The 14,200-nt window shown below is 47.9% G+C and overlaps 1 protein-coding gene across 1 annotated transcript; it reads right to left on the bottom strand.

The window, feature by feature from the left end:
* Positions 1 to 11,613: 11,613 nt before the first annotated feature.
* LOC120388828 (DELTA-actitoxin-Aeq1c-like) lies at positions 11,614 to 13,928 on the bottom strand. Its single transcript, XM_039510923.1, has 2 exons — positions 13,828 to 13,928; positions 11,614 to 11,923 (listed from the first exon to the last, which is right to left on the bottom strand). Exons 1-2 carry the CDS (start codon positions 13,926 to 13,928, stop codon positions 11,614 to 11,616), a joined length of 411 nt encoding a protein of 136 aa, XP_039366857.1.
* Positions 13,929 to 14,200: the final 272 nt, after the last annotated feature.

Here is a 14,200-nt window from a genome sequence, read left to right as displayed (position 1 = left end):
AATCATAGATTAGGGTTGAAAGAGACCTCAGAAGGTCATCTAGTCCAACCCTCTGCTCAAAGAAGGACCAACACCAACTAAATTATCCCAGCCAGGGCTTTGTCAAATAAGGCCCTAAAAACCTCTAAGGATGGAGATTCCACCAACTCCCTAGGTAACCCATTCCAGTGCTTTGCCACCCTCCTAGTGAAATGGTATTTCCTAATATCCAACCTAAGCTCCCCTACTGCAACTTGAGATCATTGCTCCTTGTTCTGTCATCTGCTACCACTGAGAACAGCTGACCTCCATCCTCTTTGAAACCCTCCTTCAGGTAGCTGAAGGCTGCTATCAAATTCCCCCTCACTCGTCTCTTCTGCAGACTAAACAAGCCCAGTTGCCTATGCCTCTCCTCATGTGCCTCAGCCCTCTGATCATTTTTGTTGCCCTCTGCTGGACTCTCTCCAATTTGTTCACATCCCTTCTGTAGTGGGGGGACCAAAACTGGATGCAATGCTCCAGATGTGGCCTCACCAGTGCCAAATAGAGGGGAATAATCACTTCCTTCGATCTGCTGGCAATTCTCCAATTAATACAGCCCAATATGCCATTAACCTTCTTGGCAACAACACACTGCTAACTTAATCCAGTTTCTCATCCACTGTAATCCCCAGGTTCTTTTCTGCTGAACTGCCGCTTAGCCACTTGGTCCCCAGCATGTAGCGGTGCATGGGATTCTTCCGTTCTAAGTGCAGGACTCTGCACTTGTCCTTGTTGAACCTCATCAGATTTCTTTTGGCCCAATCCTCCAATTTGTCTAGGTCACTCTGGACCCTATCCCTACCCTCCAGCATATCTACCTCTCCCCGCAGTTTAGTGTCATCCGCGAACTTGCTGAGAGTGCAATCCAACCCATCATTCAGATCATTAATAAAGATGTCAAACAAAACCAGCCCCAGGACCGACCCCTGAGGCACTCCGCTTGATACCAGCTGCCAACTAGACATCAAGCCGTTGATCACTACCCACTGAGCCCGATAATCTAACCAGCTTTCTAAACATCTTATAGTGCATTCATCCAGCCCATACCTTTTTATCTTACTGGCAAGAATATTGTGGGACACCGTATCAAAAGCTTTGCTAAAGTCAAAATATATCACATCCACTGCTTTCCCCATATCCACAGAGCCAGTTATCTCATCATAGAAGGCAATCAGATTGGTCATGCATAACTTGTCCTTGGTGAATCCATGTTGACTGTTCCTAATCACCTTCCTCTCTTCCAACTGCTTCAAAATGGATTCCTTGAGGACCTGCTCCATAATTTTTCCAGGGACTAAGGAAAACCTCCCTTAATTAAGGAATCCGGATGGGAGGATATAAACCAAATTACAAGGGAAGGTAAATTTTCACCAAAAAGTAATGGAATCCCATATGGATTATGGAAAAACAAAACCAAATGTCAAAGCTCAGTAGAAAAATGGAGCATTGGTCACATGAAACCTAAATAATGAAAATAAAGGAGAATATGAAGCTTGTATCCAAATTAAGTCATTGGATAGTGGAAAAGTTATTAATAAATATATTAAAGTAAAGGTACAAGCAATAGTAATAAAAAAGGATTAGGATTCACAGAACCCTGTGAAATGTCCAGTTCTACAAGAAGGCTCTGTTAGTGCTCTCACAGCTTCATCTATACCAGGGGTATTACTCAATTGAGTACAGTTTATTCATATCCCCGTTGTATTAAATTTATCTAATTGGAAAATGAGTGAATTTAGTATTTTAAGGATACTAAGGTTGCATCTTCCTTTTCATAGGTAAGATTACTGCTTATCAACAACAAGTACAGACTATTACCAATTTAGGTATTAAGATATAAACCAACCTTTATGTTTCCAGAAGAAAAGAAAGAATTAATCCCTTTTAAAGTTTTAAACACTATCACAGGTTTATTTAGTACAAAAGTGCTAATTTGAAATAAGGTTCATGTTAAAAGAATCAAAAAGCATATCAATTATGTGAGTCAGGAAAAAGCTAACAAAAGTAATTGACCCCATGTTGAAGGGAATTTATGGCTTAGCAAGTGAAAAATGATATACAGTGTGTAATATGCATGAAATAACCAAATTGTGTAATGAAACTCAGAAGAAGATTAATCAATTGATAAAATTTAATAATGATCAGAAAAAAAGCATTAACTTGGAAAAGAAATTATTTGTTCATTGTATGATGAATATGTAATAGATACTATTGATTATACCTGATAATTCTTGGAACTAAGAGAAATTACCCAAATTAATCAGAGATCAACAAATTTTGAATTGGCTTTGTCCACATTGTATTCAAAAACATGGAGGAGAGAAAGTCAAATGCCAAACCAAATTTAAAAAAAAACCAACATTTGGTTCAATTAGAAACTTGGGATCTGTAGACATCACCTCCAAATCATGACACATTTATTTAAGCAAAACCTGTGACATTTTACAATCCTTATGTCTCGTTCACATTATCATTACTTGTCCATACAAATAAGGAGGTGTTTGATCAATTAGCTGTCGATTCCGTAGACCACCCATCTATCATTAATGTATGCAAATCCCTTTGCTGGTGGTGTATCACCAAAATGGCAACACATGGAAAGTCCCACAGATTGCATGTTGCTCTCAAAAGGGGCATCAATAGATCTGTGTGTATAATGTGTTTGAGGTAAAGACCCCACTGTGAGACCAGTTGGAAAGGTACCAATGGCAACGCAACACAGGCATCATGCCCAGTGCTGCTAACCAAATGAAGACCTCTTATGGAATGTGTGGTCTAAAACAAAAAGTAACAGTGCTGTGTAGTAACTTATCACAGGGAATTATATTATGGTCATCTTAGATGTATGGTCACAAATCCAAATTTTTGTTTTTTTTTGTCTGCTCCTGGCAAGCAGGGCCAAGGAGAGGCAAGCAGGGACAGGGGAGGAGGGAGTCAGGGGTGCACAGTTGGCTGACCACAATGCTAAACTGCACCCTGGGGGGATCCTTTCACATAGTGTTGGGATTCCTAGGGAGCGGCTTATTTTGGCCATATTTTGAAAAGGGATTAGCTTGATCTTTGGCTTACTGTGAAAGTCAGGGTGCTTATTTACTGCGTGAAAGTTGGCAACTGTGTCAGGACCCCAAAGTGGGTCATGTCCCTGTTTTAATGGGGACCCCAGAGCTGATGTTACTTTTGCTGGGGCCTGGGGCCGATAGCTTCAGCCCTGAGTGGCAGGGCTCAGGTTATAGATCCCCACCCCAGGGCTAAAGCCCTTGGACTTGCCCCACCCCACATGGGGCAATGGGCTCAGACTTTGGCTTTTGGGGGCCCCCTCCACCCTGGTGGTGGGGGTTGGGTTTTGGCCCCCCACCAAGGGTGGCAGGGCTCAGTTGGTTTTGGTGCCTGCTCCTGGGGTCATGTAGTAATTTTTGTTGTCAAAAGGGGGTCACAGTGCAATGAAGTTAGAGAACCCCTGATGCAGACAAAGGGGTGAAAGTGAGATGGCAAAGTTTGCAGTTGATACTAAATTATTCAATATCGTTAAATCCAAAGCAGACTGCAAAGAATTACAAAGGAATCTCACAAAACTGGGTGACTAGGCAACAAAATGGCAGACATAATTCAGTGTTGATAAGTGAAAAGTAATGCACGTTGCAAAGCATAATCCCACAAATACAAAAAAAAGATGGGCCCTAAATTAGCTGTTACCACTCAAAAAAGAGATCTTGGAGTCGTCCTGGATAATTCTCTGAAAACATCCACTCAATGTGCAGTTGCAGTCAAAAATGGTATCAGAATGCTGGGAATCATTAACAAAGGGAGAGATACTAAGACAGAAAATGTCACATTGCCTCTCTATAAATCCCTGGTACGCCCCCACCTTGAATACTGTGTGCAGATGTGGTCGTCCCATCACAGAAAACATAAGTTGGAAATGGAAAAGGTTCAAAAAAGGGGAACAAAAATGATTAGGGGCATGGAACAGCTTCAGTGAAAGGCAAAGAGACAACGGAGGGTATACCCAGGATAAAAAGAAAAGAGATGACTAATGGGGAATTGTGACATACCCAGGATACAATCTGGACTGATGAACTGCTGTGTCCCCTCACCTCTCTAACCGACAGTGCCTTTTACACTGCTATTGTGTGAGTGCTGCAGCCAGCCACTCACGAATTACACTGCAGAGGGACACCAGGAAAATCCCAGTCCCAGACTTTTCCCAGGTATGTGTTTCTTGTTCTGCTGCGCACCCTCCTGGACAATACAAGCTCACAGAAAGTCTGGCTTTTACTAATAGAAAATGATATGCACAAATCCTGGTATCCCAAATGGAGTTTCCCAAAACCCTTCCATGCAAACACACTGGTTTAGATAAAACAATAAAACAAGTTTATTAGCTGTGAAAGGATAAACTTTAAGTGAACACAAGTAATGAGACACAAGTCAGAATTGGTTACAAGAAAAATAAAAGTACAATGCAACTAATGCCTAACTTAACAAACTCAAATAAATTCAAAGCAAGCGCTCTCACCACATGTTCCAGCAGTTCTACTGACTGAACTTTCAGTCAAGATCCCTCCCCTGGTCCAATGCTGCTCCCTTTGTCCTGCAGGTGTCCTGGGTGCCATGGGCAGAGAGAAAGGGAGGAATGATTTGGGGCATCTGCCCTTCCTTCTTATTGTCCTTTCTCTTCTCTGAAGCATCTCCAGCTGAGGTTCAGGAGACAAAAAGACTGTGTGGATGGAAACGCCAAGCTATTTCTTTTTAAGATGTAGAATTTTTTGGCTGCTCCTCAGACTAGGAATATTTCTTATTAACACCATGTAATGGAATCTTATAACTTTACATACAATGTTGCTACTCACATTTTATCAGGACAGTCATGGGTGGCAGATATCATAGGCAAGGGAAGGCTGTGCCTCCCTAAACAGCCTGGTGTGGCCCCACCCATGCTCCACTCCCAGGCTCCCTCCTGCCTACTGTTCCCTTCTGTGGCAGGATGGGGGCTGCAGTGCACACAAGACCCCCCGGCTGAGGCCATGTCACACCATGCCGCCCATCCTCCCGGTGCTGGGACCACGGTGTCCTCCCAGGGCTCCAGGGCTGGGAGTGCTCTGGTCGCATCACCTGCCCTGCACTGGGGCTGGGGATGCTCCATCCGGGCCACCTGCCTGAGACTGGGGGTGCATGGGAAGGCTGGGAGTGTGTGCTCCAGGCTCCAGAGAAGGAGGGGGACAGAAGGTTGGGGCTGGGGGCTAGCCTCCCCCAACAGCATGTTCACCCATGAGGACAATATTAACCAGTGAGTTATGAGTTTTCAAATTTTGTACAAAGATTATTACAACAGTGTGAAAGGGGTGAATACAGGGTACAGACCGCCACTGGAGTCTATAAAACCATGAATGGTAAAGAAAAAGCAAATAGGGACGTGTTATTTATCAAAGAGGGAAGAGTTTATCTTTTTCCTAACACAACAACTAGGGGTCACCCAATGAAATTAATAGGCAGCAGGTTTAAAATAAACAAAAGGAAATACTTCTTCACACAACATACACACAACTGGTGAAACTCATTTCCAGGCGATGTTGTGAAGGCCAAAATTATAATGGGGTTCAAGAAACAATTAGATAAGTTCATGGAGGATAAATGGCTACTGTGGCATTACACCCCCTATTCTTAATAGCAATATTGTTATGATATGATTATGGTATAACTATAATGTATTTTATGCAAGATAGGTCATGTAAGATATAATTGAAAATATTATAATTCACTGAATATGATTATCCTATTTGTATGCATGTATCATTGTGGTATCAAAAGTTAGGAATATTGTCTATGCTTTTATTACAAATGTGTTTACACCTGGGGAATGCTCACAAGACAGAATGAAATCAATCTAGATAGCTGGCTGGAAAGGGACATTAATAAGAATAGGTCTTAGAAGGTCTCACCTCAGTCCCTGGAAAAATCATGGAACAGGTCCTCAAGGAATCAATCCTGAACCACTTAAAGGAGGGGAAAGTGATCAGGAACAGTCAGCATGGATTCACCAAGGGCAAGTCATGCCTGACTAACCTAATTGCCTTCTATGACGAGATAACCGGCACTGTGGATGAGGGGAAAGCAGTGAATGTACTATTTCTGGACTTTAGCAAAGCTTTTGATACAGTCTCCCACAGTATTCTTGCCAGCAAGTTAAAAAAGTATGGGCTGGATGAATGGTCGGTAAGGTGGATAGAAAACTGGCTAGATGGTCGGGCTCAACGGGTAGTGATCAATGGTTCCATGTCTAGTTGGCAGCCGGTATCAAGTGGAGTGCCCCAAGGGTCGGTGCTGGGGCCGGTTTTATTCAATATCTTCATTAACGATCTGGAGGATGGTGTGGACTGCACCCTTAGCAAGTTTGCAGATGACACTAAACTGGGAGGAGTGGTTGATACGCTGGAGGGTAGGGCTAAGATACAGAGGGACCTAGACAAATTAGAGGATTGGGCCAAAAGTAATATGATGAGGTTCAACAAGGACAAGTGCAGAGTCCTGCACTTAGGACGGAAGAATCCCATGCACTGCTACAGACTAGGGACCGAATGGCTGGGCAGCAGTTCTGCAGAAAAGGACCTAGGGGTTACGGTGGATGAAAAGCTGAATATGAGTCAACAGTGTGCCCTTGTTGCCAAGAAGGCTAATGGCATTTTGGGTTGTATAAGTAGGGGCATTTCCAGCAGATCGAGGGATGTGATCATTCCTCTCTATTCAGCACTGGTGAGGCCTCATTTGGAGTACTGTGTCCAGTTTTGGGCCCCACACTACAAGAAGGATGTGGATAAATTGGAGAGAGTCCAGATTAGGGGGCTGGAGCACATGACTTATGAGGAGAGGCTGAGGGAACTGGGATTGTTTAGTCTGCAGAAGAGAAGAATGAGGGGGGGATTTGATAGCTGCTTTCAACTACCTGAAAGGGGGTTCCAAAGAGGATGGATCTAGACTGTTCTCAGTGGTAGAAGATGACAGAACAAGGAGTAATGGTCTCAAGTTGCAGAGGGGGAGGTTTAGGTTGGATATTAGGAAAAACATTTTCACTAGTAGGGTGGTGAAGAACTGGAATGCTTTACCTAGGGAGGTAGTGGAATCTCCTTCCTTAGAGGTTTTTAAGGTCAGGCTTGACACAGCCCTGGCTGGGATGATTTAGTTGGGAATTGGTCCTGCTTTGAGCAGGGGGTTGGACTAGATGACCTCCTGAGGTCCCTTCCAACCCTGAGATTCTATGATTCTATGATTCTATGATAAGCTAATTTCCCACTGAGGATGCTGACTCATGGCTGCTTTAACACGACCAGGTCACCTGGTACAGGACTCCATCCATACCAGTGTTTTTCCACTCACTGGCATGGGAACAAAACTGGGAGACAAAGGGTTCCCACCATATGCAAAAGCTATTTAAGGCAGAGGAGTGACATCATCGTGGTTCTTCACTGACTCCCTGCCCAAAGGAGATGCTTGGAAACACCTGAGAAACAAGGACTGAACTGGGGGAGAAGTGTTGGACCCAGGCTAGAGGCATTTCTGGCCTGTGAGAGAAATACCTGCGGGTTTAAGCTGCAAGTTTGTGCAGCTTGCCCTCAAGAATCTCTACAAACTGCCTAAATCAACAATTAGGGTGAGAATCTGCTACTTATATCCCATCTCTTTAGTTTATTAAGCTTAGACTGTGTTTTTGTGTATTTGCTAGGTAATCTGCTTTGATCTGTTTGCTATCCCTTATAATCACGTCAAATCTATCTTCTAGTTAATAATCTTGTTTTGTCTAAAACCAGCATGTGGAAATCATAACCGGGGCCAGAAAGCTGTGTACATTCCTCTGCACATTGAAGGAGGGGATGAATTTCATGAGCTTACTCTGTACAGTTCCCTGTACAGCACAAGACGGTGTAATTTTTAGGGTTTACCCTCCAGAGGGGTGTGTTCATCTGACTACTGGGCAGTTCCTTAGCTTAAGTCTTCCCACGCAGAGCTGATCTCAGCGTCGGTGTGTTGCTGCAGCTGGGTGTGTTCCTACCCGTGTGTGTGCTGGAGGGGACTTGGGGGCCTGTCTCAGCAGGACAGTGTAAGGGAGCCCACGCTGGTGGGTCAAGTGGGCTCAGTGGTACCCCAGTTCCAGGTTGCACCCTGGGGGGAACCCATCACAGCTACTAGTCAAGATGGTGAGGGACACACCCCCATGCTCCGGGTATCCCTAAACTTCTGACTGCCAAAAGCTGGGACTGGACAACAGGGGATGGATCATTCGAAATTGCCCTGTTCTGTTCATTCCCTCTGAAGCATCTGGCACTGGGCTGGATGGACCATTGGGCAGATGCAGTATAGCCATTCTTACGTTATGATCTTATCTACTTATCCCTTTCTTTTGGTTTCCATTACAATGTATAACTTTTATTTAAGTTGCTTAGCCAATTATATTTTACCTGGCAAGCACACATGCAATTAAAAACAACCTTATACAGCTCTGCCCAAAGGCCAGGCTCTTAAACATATTTCCACTTACAAGAAGTTTAGCTCTTATTTGCTAATAATTCTATGTTACCTTTTTTAGCATTACTTTTTGCAAAGCTTTCTGGGAGCTTTATCACCATGATAAATGCTTAAACGTCAGGTCTTCATATGCCAACACCTGTTATTTCTGAGGTTAAAAAATAAGTAAGAAACAAAAGTTTTTTTATAAAATGATGACAAAACCCTGGATGCCTGGATACTGCCCAGCCTGGGTAGAAAGACATGCCCTAGTCACTAAAAATAGCAGTGTGGACACTGTGGCATGGGGGTCAGGAGGTCAGGTGAGAGTGCACTTGGGTGACTAGCTCTTCCCACCACCCACACCGCTCTGGCCATTTTTAGTGACTAACTCGAGCAGAGCTAGCACATCACTGTCTACTCAAGCTGGGAAAAAGAGAGTCACTATTTCCCACCAGCAGCCCCCTTGTCTGTCACACTGGGGCATGTCCATGGGCTGCCTGAGTTGGCTGAGTGGGTAGCTAGGCTGGGCAGCGATCTTTTTGCTCAATCTGCACTTGAATGATGGACTTATCCTTGCTGGACATGCTGGCCTTCACCCAGATGTCCTCGTTGATTACCTCCAGTTGGCCATCCGTGACGTCGAGCTTCACTTTCCGGCATAGGCGGCAGGTTTGTATAATTTTTGGTGGGGCCCAAAATGGTGGTGCCCCCCCGCTCCCGCCCTGTAAGCCGATATAAAATGAAGCTACAACGCGTCAGTGCCACAAGATTACAAGGGTCAATTAAAAGTGGAAAGTCAGAAGCAGCACTTGCCTACTTCAATATACAGTATTATATTTTGTTGCATCTGTTGTGATGAAGTGGGAATGTTCTTAATATTTTCTCTGAATACTGTGTGGGTGCCTCAGTTTCCCCTGCAAGATGCCAACTGAAGGTGTTGGGGACAAAGAGATCAGGTGGCCTCCTTGTCCAGAAGAGACACAGAGGCCAGAGTGTCAGTTTGGAGCTGGCTGGGGAAATTGGGAGAGACCCAGAACTTGGTTCTGGGCTCCCCACCCCCCAAGATGGACCTGACAGAGGGGTTCTGTTTTCTGTACCAACAAGCTCTGTTTAAACTGTGTTCCCGTCATCTAATAAACCTTCTGTTTTACTGTCTGGCTGAGAGTCACATCTGACTGCAGAGTTGTGGTGCAGCGACCACTGGTTGCCCCAGGACCAGCCTGGGCAGACTCACTTTGGAAAGTGCATGACGTGGAAGTGCATGCTGAATGCTCCGAGGTCAGACCCAGGAAGGTGTAAGCTTCTTGCCCTGGAGACAGTATGCTCCGAGAGAGGAGGCTCCCCCAGAGTCCTGACTGGCTTTGTATGGAGATGTTCCAAAGCATCACAGCATCCCCTTCCACACCGTGCACTTCCCAGAAGTCCGCACAGGCACTGACACTCTCTCCTCCGGCCTTTGTCTCTTTTCCAGGCATTAGGAGGCCACCTGATCTCTCTGTTCTCCAACACCTTCAGTTGGCACCTTGCAGGGGAAACTGATTTGGGAGAAATGAAGTAAAAGCTGTCCAAACCGAGCTTGAGCACTCCTGAATTTTGAGGTGTTCAAATCTGGAAGGCAGGTGCTGGGGGTGGGAGAGGGCTGTGGGCTCCATGGGGGAGCATGGCAGCAACTGTCTGGAGCTGCATGGAGCCAGATACGCTGGTCTGAGTGGCACAGTAAGCAGTTTGGGGTTGGAGATGAGGTAGGGAGTTCCGGGGGGCAGTCAAGGGACAAGGAGCAGGGGGAGTTGGATGGGGCAGAGGTTCGAAGGGGCAGTCAGGGGACAGGCAGCAATTGGATAGGCATGGGAGTCTAAGAGGTTTATCAGGGGACAGGTAGGGGGTGCGGTCCTGGGGGGGGGAGTTGGGTGGGGTCTCAGGAGGGGCAGTTGGGGACAAGGAGAAGGGAGGCTTAGATAGGGGCTGAGGTCCCAAGGGGCAGTTAGGGGCAGGGGTCTCGGGAGGGGGTAATTGGGGAACAAGGACCAGTGGGGCTTAGATAGGGGGTGGAGGTTCTGGGGGCAGTTGGGGCAGGGGTCTGGGGAGGGGCAAGCAGCGGACAGCGGCGGGGAGTCACAGGGCGCTGGGCGGCTGGCAGCCGGGGATCCCAGAGCCCTTTAAATCCCAGCCCCGGCTGGGAGTCCGAGGACTCTGGGCTGCCTGCAACCGCAGGGAGCCCAGAGCCTTTTAAATCCCAGCTGGGGCCGGGAATCAGAGGGCTCTGGGCTGCCCGCTGCGGCGGGGAGCCCAGAACCCTTTAAATCTCAGCCGCTGCTGGGATTTAAAGGGCTCTGGGCTTCCTGCAACCGCGGGAGCCCGCAGCCCTAAAAACTCAGCCGCGGCAGGGATTTAAAGGGCTCTGGGCTGCCTGCAACCGGGGGAGCTGAGACTTTTAAATCCCAGCCGCGGCCGGGAATCAGAGGGCTCTGCGCTGCCCGCTGCGGCGGGGAGCCCAGAGCCCATGAAATCTCAGCCACGGCTGGGATTTAACGGGCTCTGGGCTGCCTGCACCCGCGGGGAGCACAGAGCTTTTAAAATCCCAGCCGCGGCCGGGAATCAGTGGTCTCTGGGCTCCCCGCCGTGGCGGGCAGCCCAGAGCCTTTTAAATCCCAGCCGCGGCCGGGAATCAGAGGGCTCTGGGCTTCCCGCTGCAGCAGGCAGCCCATCGCCCTCTGATTCCCGGCCGCGGCTGGGATTTAAAGGGCTCTGGGCTGAATGCAACCGCGGGGAGCCCAGAGCCCTTTAAATCTCAGCCGCGGCTGGGATTTAAAGGGCTCTGGGCTGCCTGCACCCGCGGGGAGCACAGAGCTTTTAAAATCCCAGCCGCGGCCGGGAATCAGAGGGTTCTGGGCTCTCGCCGCAGGCAGCCCAGAGCCCGCTGATTCCCAGCCGCGGCTGGGATTTAAAGGGCTCTGGGCAGCCCTGGCGGCGGCGGTGGCGGCAGCGGCGGGGGGGGGCGCTCCAAGCAGGGGAGAAAAAACATTGGTGGGGCAGAGCCCCTGCTTGGGATTTATTCATGGGGCTAAAGCCCCAGAGCCCCATATAAGTCGGCGCCTATGCTTTCCGGTAGTATTCGCATATATAGGGAGGGCCGTCATAGTACATGTAGTGGTAGAGGTGCTCCATGCTGTGGAAGTGCTTCCTGCCAGTGAAGATCTGGATGGCAAACTCAGAGGTGTAGCGTAGGCGGTCGAAGGGGTTGGAGAACATGATGGCCAGGGTGAAGACGTCAGACTCGTAGCTCAGCACCCCGACGCTCCCACAGGCCGTGTAGCTTGTTTTCACAAACACGCTGCTCCCCGCAGAGCCGGGGGGGATGCGGGACACAGGCTCTATCATGGCCCAGCCGCTGAAACAGTAAGTCCTGGAGGAAAACACCACGGGGTTCCTTTATTACACAACATCCCGAACAATAATTAATAACTGCCTCCCAGCAGCAGGGGAATCCTGACTCTAGGGGCTGGGGTGGGTCACAGCCCAGCCTCTCTTCTGCAGAGGAGACACACAGGTCGCTGGACAACAGAGCACAGCCCCACCTCGGCCAGCCCCCAGAGCAGAGGGGTCTTTCCGGCATGACCAAGGCACAAGGTAGTGGAGATAAGATAAGCAGGCAGGGCTGGCCCCCACCCTGTGACCTGACCTGGGCTCTGCCTCCCCCACTGCCCTGCTCCCCACTTACACAGCTGCAGCCTGCCGGGTGGGAGTGCCTGCTGCAGAGCCTGCGCTGAGGTGCTGGAGCCCAGCAGCTTCCTGCAGGCTCCAGGATTGGGCAAGGAGGAGCCCTCCAGCCTCCGAGATAGCAGCAGGCAGGCTGGATCTAAGGCAGGGGGAGGAGCCAGAGCTGCCCCTCTGGGACTGCACATGACAGGGCTGGGCAAGGGGGGCTTTAGGTGGCAGGGTGTCACTTGCGGGGCTCTGGGTTTTTATTGGGTGGCAGGAAGCTCTGGGCATCAGAGTGTTTACTTGGGGGGAAAGAAGGGGGAGTCTGGGTGACAGAGTTTATATTGCAGTTCTGGGTTTCCCTAGAGAGTAGGGGACTCTGGGTGGAAGGATTTTTAGTGGGGGTCACTGGCTGTCACAGTTTTTGTAGGGGGGTCTCATCTGGGCTGAGTGTGTAATGATCTGACCGTCCAGGGGAATTTAATATGGTTGAGGTGGTGGCCGGTTGGTGGAGTGACCTTCCTGTCAAAATTCCCCTCGGGGGTTTGATTTTGAATTTGTTTGTCATCACACAGCTTTGTTGCTATTGTGGATGAACTCCAGCTGGGAGTTCATCCACAATAGCTTTTTTTTTTAAATCAGATCTGTACTGGATAGCTTTTTTTTTTAAAATCAGATCTGTACTGGATAGCTAACAAGAGCTTTCCTGTGTTATTTGATGTACAGACCAATGGGTTAATAAAAAAACACCTTTGTTTCAATAAATATATTGGGCTACTTTGGGGCTAGTGTTTAAATGACTTTGGGCTATTAATGCAGTAGAAATCTGGCAATGCTGAAAGCGTTACATAGTCCTGCATATTATGTTATTAACTAAAGGGTTCAGATCCATACACAGACACACACACATCATACAGCTGATGAGTATGTGAGTACATGTGTGTGTGTGTGTACATGTTTGTGTGACTCTGTGTGGGCGTAAACCTGTGAGTGTACATGACTGACACATACATACATGTTTGTGGAGGTGATATCAATGTGAAATAAATACACTGAACACCTTTACATTACATCACAGGCCTGTCGCCATGTCACCTGCCCCCAGTCCATCTCCCTGGGACTTATTCAGACTTTCTGACCTCCCAAGAGGCTTCCAGCAGCTGTTTCCTCTCAAATCCCCTCCTGCCCCCACAAAAGTGTGATTTCCCTCTGAACTCTAACCCTAGTCCTGGACACATAAAATGTCCTGGCTGGAAGGTCCATTAAAATCTTGTGCCTCTGAAGGGCTAGAAACAGCAAATTCAGCCCAGAGGGCAGCAGGATTTGCAGTGACCCAAAGGAACATATATCACTCATCCAATATGTAGAGGAGCGAGAGAGAGAGAGAGAGAGAGAGAGGAGGTATATGGGGATAGATAGATAGATAGATAGATAGATAGATAGATAGATAGATAGATAGATAGATAGATAGATAGATAGGGTGTATGGGGACGGACAGACAGATATTCAGTAGCAGACACATACCCCACACCCTGGCACATCTGTATAGACACCAGCTGCAGGCTGACTTGGGAAGCAACATGGATGGGGCTATGGGAACCTGCTTACCTGGGGCACTCGAGGGTCACATCTCTGGTGTTGTTGGTTATCTGGATGCCCACACACCGGCCTACATCCATTGGAGCAATCAGCTCTCTAACGATGCTCATCTCGCAGCAGTGAGGGATTGTTCAGCAGCAGCTCCTGCAGAGCACCACCAGCGCCTCTCTGGGCAGAGCCGACTCACTGCCCTCCCAGGCCCCAGCCAAGCATTCAGGACCAGCACCAGCTGTGTGTGCTTCCTGCTAGCTGAGGTGCAGCGCATGCTTCGTCTGTAGAGCAGGGTCTATAAACGACAGTGGCAGGATGTGAAGATCTCTAGTCATCAGGGTTTCTGCAAAAGGAAGTCCTGTCTAACCAAGGAGGGGGAGGGTCCTCATAT

Source organism: Mauremys reevesii, linkage group 22, assembly GCF_016161935.1.
Source record: "Mauremys reevesii isolate NIE-2019 linkage group 22, ASM1616193v1, whole genome shotgun sequence".
Taxonomy (NCBI): Eukaryota; Metazoa; Chordata; order Testudines; family Geoemydidae; genus Mauremys; species Mauremys reevesii.
Note: the sequence above shows the minus strand (reverse complement) of the source record. Positions and strands in the feature narration are given on the sequence as shown.

Coding starts and splice junctions, on each gene's coding strand:
- LOC120388828 (XM_039510923.1), bottom strand. CDS start 13,928: ATGAGCATCGTTAGAGAGCTGATTGCTCCAATGGATGTAGGCCGGTGT. Junction 11,924..13,827: donor GTGACCCTCGAGTGCCCCAG/GTAAGCAGGTTC, acceptor GTTTTCCTCCAG/GACTTACTGTTTCAGCGGCT.